General features: G+C 48.0%; 1 protein-coding gene across 1 annotated transcript; it reads right to left on the reverse strand.

The window, feature by feature from the left end:
- Window positions 1–1,729: 1,729 nt before the first annotated feature.
- On the reverse strand, window positions 1,730–2,668 carry LOC125130479 (olfactory receptor 9-like). Its single transcript, XM_047785808.1, has one exon. It carries the CDS (start codon window positions 2,666–2,668, stop codon window positions 1,730–1,732), a length of 939 nt encoding a protein of 312 aa, XP_047641764.1.
- Between the last annotated feature and the right edge of the window lie 5,737 nt (window positions 2,669–8,405).

The raw sequence follows: 8,405 nt of genomic DNA on the forward strand, positions 1-8,405 counted from the left end.
TCCAACAGTAGGAGGTTTCTTTAAATTTTAGCATATTAAAATAAGGTTTAGGGAGTTCCCATTGTAGCTCAGTGGTTAACGAACCCGACTAGCATCCATGAGGACGCAGATTCAATCCCTGGCCTTGCTCAGTAGGTTAAGGATCTGGCGTTGCAGTGAGCTGCAGTGTAGGTCGCAGATGCGGCTCCGATCCTGGGTTGCTGTGGCTGTGGTATAGGCCAGCGGCTACAACTCCAAATCGACCCCTAGCCTAGGAACCTCCATGTGCCATGGGTGCAGCCCTAAATGACCAAAAAAATAATAATAATGTTTTAGGAGTTCCTGCTGTGGTGCCATGGTATTAAGGTTTTTCTGGAGTGCTGGGACAAAGGTTTGACCCCTGGCCCAGCACAGTGGGTTAAGGATCTGGCATTGCCCCAGCTGTGGCACAGGTCACAACTGCAGCTTGGATCTGATCCTTGCCCCAGGAACTCCATGTGCTGTAAGGTAGCCAAAAAATAAATAAAAATAAAAATAAAATAATGCTTCGGAAGCCTACTTTTATGATAAAACATTATGATATAATTTAATAAAGTGGAAAACATAATTATGAGCAATTCAGGCAATATAATCCCATTTTCAGTTTTTAAAAATACGTATATAGAGGGAAACCAGACCACAATAATTTCCCAAGGACATTATAAATGCCAAAATATTAATAGTTGTTGTCTTTTCTTCTGGGTGCAAAATTCTCTGCAATGAACAATATTACTTTCATAAATTAGAGAAGAAAAATCAATGCTATTTTGAAGGCCTTCATGTATTGTGCCTTAAGAGCGATTTTCCTGCTCCTACTGCTCTGTCTCACAGTTTACTGCTAAAGGAGAGTTTATGAATAAGCAAGAACATGCTTCTCAAGAAAAGCCAAATGGTGCTAGATCCTCCTGGCAGGCAAAGCAAGGTGGCTTCAAATAGAAATAATGGGCCGTTTGCAAGAAATAAAAGCATCACCTTGGGAGTCAAGGGGCCAGATCAGACCTTCTGATCAGAGTCAAAGACAAGAGATGTATGTGGGTTTCTACCCTAGGAGAAGATGATCAGATTGATCCACATTGGCCCCAATTGGGCGAGGAAGAAGCTAAGTAGAGAATACCAGCATCTCAAGCATCCCAGGAGAGAAGCTGTGAGTCAGCAGCAAAGTGATTAGACAGATGCTTTCAGAACTAAAGCAGCACCAAGCAAGACTCAGCATCTGAACCACCAACATCAGACCAGATCATTCCCTGCCCTGTTCTCACCCAGGTCAGACCTTGCACCTAGAGTAAAGGAGCTCATGTTGGAGCAGAGGCGACTGATGGGACAGAGAAAGACTTCCAGCGAGGAGTCTAGGAGAAGAAGGAAGAGCACTGTCTTCAGGGAATCACAACCTCAGGAAGGTGCCGCAAGCCTCAGGAAAGACCAGAATGGCTCCACTGTTGCACAAGACCCGCCCAACCGCCTTCCCTCCCAGCCTCCCCTCAAGTGTGTGTCTCTCCAGCTTTGTACCTCCAAACAGGTCAGGTCAAGGCCATAAGAACAAGCCCCAGAAGCCAAGCCTTGAGCAGCACATCAGAGCCCTGGGCCCTGGAGCTAGGCAGGCCAGGGACCCCAACACTCCACCCAGGGCACGGGCTCCCAGTTGCTCCCTCTTCCTTGAGCATCTCCAAGGATCTCCAAGGATCTGGCCCTTCTCTCCAATTACTTGAGGGGGTCAAGGCCTCCGAAGGTATCTCTTCATGAGCCGTCTCATTGCCCCTGTGACCTCCTTGTTCCTCAGAGTGTAGATGAAAGGGTTGAACATGGGAGTGACCACCGTGTAGAAGAGAGCAAGGATCTGGTCCCCGTCCTTGGAGGAACCTGCCCATGGCCTCATGTAGGCAACAGTCCCCGTCCCAAAAAAGAGAATGACCACAAACAGGTGGGAGGAACAGGTAGAGAAGACTTTGTGACGTCCCTTGGGTGTGGCAACTCCGAGGATGGTGACAAGGATACAGGCATAGGAAGCCACAATCAGGGAGAAGGGTGTCAGGATAAAGGCTATGGTGACAGCCAGGTTGCCCACTTCACCCCAGAAGGTGCTCCCACTGGCCAGTCTCAGCACAGGCAAGATGTCACACAGGAAGTGATGGATCGTGTTGGCACCGCGGAAGGGCATGGTGAAGATGAAGATGGAGTGAGTGGTGCCGGTGACGACGCCCATGAGGTAGGAGGCGCCCACCATGCCCGCACACGCTCTCTGGCTCATCAGGGTGGCATAATGCAGCGGCCGGCAGATGGCCACGTAGCGGTCACAGGCCATGGCAGTGAGCAGGCCGCATTCAGCGATGCCAAAGAGGGCGAAGAAATACAGCTGGGTGAAGCAGCTGGCAGGCGGGATGGTGGGGCAGGGGGAGAGGAGGTCGGCCAGCATCCTGGGCACGATGGTGGCGGTGTAGAGGATCTCCGCCATGGAGAAGTGGCGGAGGAAGAAGTACATGGGGGAGCGCAGGCCGGCGTCTGCCAGCGTGAGCAGGATGATCAGTGCATTGCCCAGCAAGGTGACCAGATAGACGCAGAGCACCCCCCAGAACAGGGGGACCCGGAGGGAACCCGAACCTGAGAACCCCAGCAAAACAAACTCAGTTACTGCTGTGCCATTGCCACCCCCCATGTCCCCAAGGCCGGACTGGAAGAAGGAGCTGGGAGAGGGGTCAGGCAGCACCGGGAGGCAGCCCAGCCAAGATAGAGGCTCTGGCGGCAGCAGGAAAGGCGTGGACCGGTTCACCAGACATCTCGGGGAACAGGAGTGGGATGGGCAGCTCCTGGGCTGCTGGCCATTCCCTCCCAGAAAACCCCACCAGACAGAAAGAAGATAAACTGGGGGAGCTGAGTGGGGTGGCAGGCCTTCCTGGAGGCTGGAACTTGAAAGACGCCGGAACAGTTGAATCCACTCATCTGAGTTCTGGGTTCTGGGAATAGAGAGCTGGGGCAGGTAGAGCGGCTCCCTTGGAGAAAGTGGTGGAGGATGTGGGCAGAAAAGTGGGTACACAGACGGAATAAATGAAGCTGGCGGAAGGAGATTGGAAGAAAAATGGCTCCAGCATGAAGCAGGGGCAGAGCTGGAGGGAGAGCAAAAGTGGGAGAGAGAAAGACCAGACACAGCCTGCACTGCTTTGGAGAGAAGGCAAGTGGGGCTTTTACCTGCACGTGGGTCCCCACGGCCCCCAGAATGCCCCTCCCCCGGCAGCACAGGAGGGAAGCTCAGTGCTCCCTAGAGCCTGGTTCCCTGAGCAGAGATGGAAAGGGCAGGAGGCAGGGAAGCAGAAGAAGGGAAGGGAGTTGCCTGGCAATGGGGGAGATGGAAGCAGCGCCTAACCATCTGAGTTCCTGGGGTCAGGCCTGGGCTCTGGTGTCTGCATGCGCCCGAAGGACAACAGAGAAACCACAATGCTAGGGGGCCTGAATGAAGCTGGGCTCAGAAACCAAGTGTTCCAGCTCCGTAGCCTGTATCTCAGCACAGACCTGCTCAGCCCACTGCCCCAGGGGCTGCCCTCTGCCCATGGCCCCTTCCAGAATAAGTCCTCTAGACTTCTCATTTCCAGCATCTGAGGAGCAAGGGAAGCACTTTTGCAAAATCCTTTTTTGTTTGTTTGTTTTGTCTTTTTAGGGCCGCACCTGCGGCATACGGAGGTTCCCAGGCTAGGGGTTGAATCAGAGCTGCAGCTGCTGGCCTACGCCACAGGCACAGCCACAGCAACACCAGATCCTTAACCCACTGAGTGAGGCCAGGGATCGAACCCTCAACCTCAAGGTTCCTAGTCGGATTTGTTTTCTGCTGCCCCATGACGGGCACTCTGCAAAATCCTTTTGTAAAACAGCGCTAATGCTCGAAGAAAATAAATTGCTGACATGGCAACAGGTCTGACTTCTGATAGAACTTCCAAACCAGGAGTTGGGGGGGGGGGGGTCCATCTGCTCCCCAGCTGCTGAGGAAGATGTTAGAAATAGGAAACAGATCTCAGCTGGGGTAAACGACATCACCAACAGCAGTGGATGACACAGGGGACCAGAAAGGATGCCTCAAGCCCTGATGGCTCAAAGTATAAGGACCAGAGAGAAATTCCAACCCTGAGAATTATGTGTCTCACTTAGCCAGGAAAGAAGCCTTCTTTGCCAAAGGTTCACCTCCTGTTTTTTTTTTTTTTTTTTTTTTTGCTTTTTGGTTTGTTTGTTTCATTTTTCCTTTTTGGCCACCCAGTGGCATACGGAGTTTCTGGACCAGGGATCGGATCAGAGCTGTTGTTGCAGCAACTCGGGATCCCTGTGCCAGGCGGGGGATCAAACCTGCATCCCAGCCCTCTCAAGATGCCACTGATCCTGTTGCGCCACAGCGGGAACACCTCACCTCCTATTCCGAGTTCTCTGAGATCCTCCTAATTCAAGGAAGCCTCTTGTTTATTTGGGTCATTTTCTTTTTTAGGCTGCACTAAGTTTACTAACAATTTCAAAAATGTGTGTAGATAGTCCACCCTCAAGGAAGGGAAGCATAACTCCCCACTCCTTAAGGGTGGGCTATACATAGAACTTTCTGGAAAGAAGGGGAGACAAGAGTAACTTTACAGAGGAGCAGCCTGGCAAACATCACTCAGCCAGGTGATCAGATCAACATCGGCAGTATAAATCTGATGATAATATGTACCTTTTATCTACCGTGATGAGAACAGCACATCACCTCTGTGGCTTTCTTCTGAAAACCCCTAATTCCAGTCTAATCATAAGAAAAACATCAGACAAATTCCATTACAGGAACATGCTACAAAATATGTGACCCGTACTCCTCAAAACTGTCAAGGTCATCCAAAACAAGGAAGGTCTGAGAAACTAAGGGGACAACAACTAAAGGTACTGTGGTATCCTGGAAGAGAAAAATAAAAGGATATTAGAAACAAACTAGGGAAATCTGAATGAAGCGTGGACTTTAGGTAAGAATAATATACCAGTATTGGTTCACTCACTGTGAGAAATGTATCATTGTAATTTAAGATGTTACTAATAACATCTTTATTAGGGAACTGGAGGTTGGGTATATGAGAACTATGTGTATCTCTGCCATTTTTCTGTAAATTTAAAATTATTCCCAAAGAAAATGCTTATTTTTTAAGTTAATTTATTGACATGGAAAGATGTTCACAACGTAGTATTAAGTAATAAAAAGCAAGGTAAAAAACAGTAAATTCTCAATAAAAAATTATATTCAGATACATAAATAGGTAGTTAAGATAAATATATACCAAAATATTAACAATAATATGCTCTGGATGAAATGCACTTGGAGTGTCCATTATGTTCTTTTTACTTAGTGGTTTTTTTTTAAATATGTCTTTGATCCATTAATCACACAATAGGAAAAATTCATATATGAAACATTAAAAGAAAAAAATGGGAGTTCCCGTCATGGCACAGTGGTAAGGAGTCCGACTAGAAACTATGAGATTGTGGGTTCGATCCCTGGCCTTGCTCAGTGGGTTAAGGATCCAGCATTGCCGTGAGCTGTGGTGTAGGTCGGAGACTTGGCTTGGATCCCACGTTGCTGTGGCTGTGGCATAGGCCGGCGGCTACAGCTCCGATTGGACCCCTAGCCTGGGAACCTCCATATGCCGCAAGAGCAGCCCTAGAAAAAGGCACCAAAAAAAAAAGCATAAATAAATAAATAAATGAAAAAAGAAAAAGATGGAATTTGTTTTAACATATACTGGTATTTTTTAATGTCGAATTTATTTTCAACCAATTATGCTTACTTATGCTTCTGGAAATGTTTTTATCAATAGTTTAATTTTACGATTTCATCAATAGTGAATGTGTTTGAATGTGTCTGATTGTCAGTCCACATTTTTCTTTTTCTTTTTCTTTTTTTTTTTTTTTAAGGGCTGCACTCGGGGTACATGAAAGTTCCCAGGCTAGAGGTCGAATTGGAGCTATAGCTGCCAGCCTACACCACAGCCACAGCAACTTGAGGATCTGAGCCTCCTCTGCAAACTTTGCCACAGCTCACGGCAATGGCAGATCTTTAACCCACTGAGTGAGGTCAGGGATGGAATCCGAGTCCTCGTGGATACTAGGTGGGTTTATTACCACTGAGCCACAATGGGAACTTGCAGTCCACATTTTTCAAATGTATGTGTCCTAGAAAGGCCATGAATAGAACACTTAGGTTTTTTCCAGATTTAAGATATTGGGCATTTCTGCAATTTTCAACTTAAAATAGTTATAAAGAGGAAGATCTCTGGTTATCTAGTGGTTAGGATTTGGTTCTGCTACAGTACTGGGTTCAATCCCAGTCTAGGAACTGAGATCCCCCATCAAGCTGCTGCACACTGTGGCCAAAAAATAAAAAATAAAATAATCATAAAGGAAAAAAAAAAGGAAGGAGATGGTAGAGCACCTGGGAAATGGACCCCAAAAAGCTGAGGTTTTTTTCCCCTAAATAAAATAGCATGTCTGAAATTTGTTCAAAATTGGATTACATCGCCCTCTTGTGGTGAATTTATAAATAACCACGTTTAACGTGATCCCCTCTGAGCTGTGGGTGAGGAGATGGGGAAGGAGCCTTGAAGATCTTGTACTTGTCCAATCTTCAGTCTACAGAGGGAACTGAGATCTAGAAAAGCTCATTTGGTTTACCCAAGATCACTTAGTGAATTAAAGGTGGAGCTGAGCACTCCTGTCAGGGAAGAGCCCACTCTCGCCTCAGGTAGGACGTTTCTATCCAGGTCCACAGGTGGTGAGGTGATTCCCACCAAACCAGACTTCACATTCCTGGAATATATCTGCTTATTGTTCCCCTGCCTGAGAACATTTCTCCACTTCTCAAGTTTATGCCCTGTCCACCTTTCCAGACCAAGCACAGACACAGCTCCTCTAAGAAATCTCCCCTGCTTCTCCCAGAAAAACCACATTACCCCACAGCCTTCCATGTGTATTATCTCAAAATTTAGTTATGTAAAACAGTAAACACAAGTTCCCATTGTGGCTCAGTGGGTTAAGAACCCGATTAGTATCCATGAGAATGTGTGTTCGATCCCTGGCCTCGCTCAGTGGGTTAAAGATCTGTCTTTCTGCAAACTGCAGCCTAAGTCATAGATGCGGCTTGGATCTGGCATTGCTATGGCTGTGGTGTAGCCTGGCAGCTGCAGCTCTGATTTGACCCCTAGCCCAGGAATTACCATATGCCTCAGGTGCAGCCCTAAAAAGAAAAGGAAGGAAAAAAAAAAAAACCAATAAGGCTTTGCTGGGTGCCTGAGGCTCTGACAAGATTGCCCTCATTCAAGGCTCCCCTGGGAGAAGCTCTCCTCCAAAGCTCACTCCCAGGGCAGGGCTGCTGGCAGGCCTCAGATCCTCACTGGATGGGGACACCAGTTCCTTGCCATCAAGTCCAGCTCACACCATGCAGCTACCTTACCTTCGAGTAGGAGGGGAGGGAGAGAGAGAGTGAAAAAGTAGATGCCAGAGGCTTTCATAACCTAATCTTGAAAGTGACAGCGCATTACTTTGGCCATAGGCAATCAGCTAGAGGAGAGTCCCTAATTCTAACTCCAGAAGGTCCCGGTTACAAAAAAACTGACTAAGGTCTTGCTCATTCACCCTCCCCTGCTTGCTCAGAGGGAAGGCATCTGCCATGTAGTGAGCCCTACATGGCAAGGACCTGATGTGGCCATTGACTCAAGGGGAAGGGACTACGTGAGGGCCAGGACTCCAGGAGGTGGGGTGGCTGGGGGCGAGCTGTGGGGTTGCCTGCCGCACGCTGCTATGGACCCTGTGATGGAGCATCTACTGAGACTTGTCCTAGGGTGACTAATCACTTTAGTTAAATCCCCTCATCTACCCAGAAAGCCAGGCATTCCTGAACTGATAGCACTCATTGGCTTGAATTTAGCCAGAACCCAGATTGGGGCTTGAACCCATGTGCCAGGACTCAAACCCAGCCAAAACCCAGATTGAGACTTGAACCCACAGTTTTTTTCTTGTTGTTTGGATTTTTTTGTTTTGTTGTTTTGTTTGTCTTTTTGCCTTTTCTAGGGCCACTCCCAAGGCATATGGAGGTTCCCAGGCTAGGGGTCTAATCAGAGCTGTAGCCACCAGCCTACACCACAGCCAGCCACAGCAGCTCGGGATCTGAGCCGCGTCTGCAACCTTCACCACAGCTCACGGCCACGCCGGATCCTTAACCCACTGAGCAAGGCCAGGGATCGAACCCGAAATCTCATGGTTCCTAGTCGGATTCATTAACCACTGTGCCAAGACAGGAACTCCCCACAGTTTTTAAATGAGAATCACTCATCTGGTGTCTGGACTTACTGAGGTTCAGGCTCTTTGTGCCTCAGCAAAAAAAGAAAAAAAAAATTTCAGCG

The sequence above is a fragment of the Phacochoerus africanus genome, chromosome 7, assembly GCF_016906955.1.
Source record: "Phacochoerus africanus isolate WHEZ1 chromosome 7, ROS_Pafr_v1, whole genome shotgun sequence".
Lineage (NCBI taxonomy): Eukaryota > Metazoa > Chordata > Mammalia > Artiodactyla > Suidae > Phacochoerus > Phacochoerus africanus.

What these genes read in the sequence shown, in the direction of transcription:
- LOC125130479 (XM_047785808.1), bottom strand. Translation starts at nt 2,668, where the DNA reads ATGGGGGGTGGCAATGGCACAGCAGTAACTGAGTTTGTTTTGCTGGGG.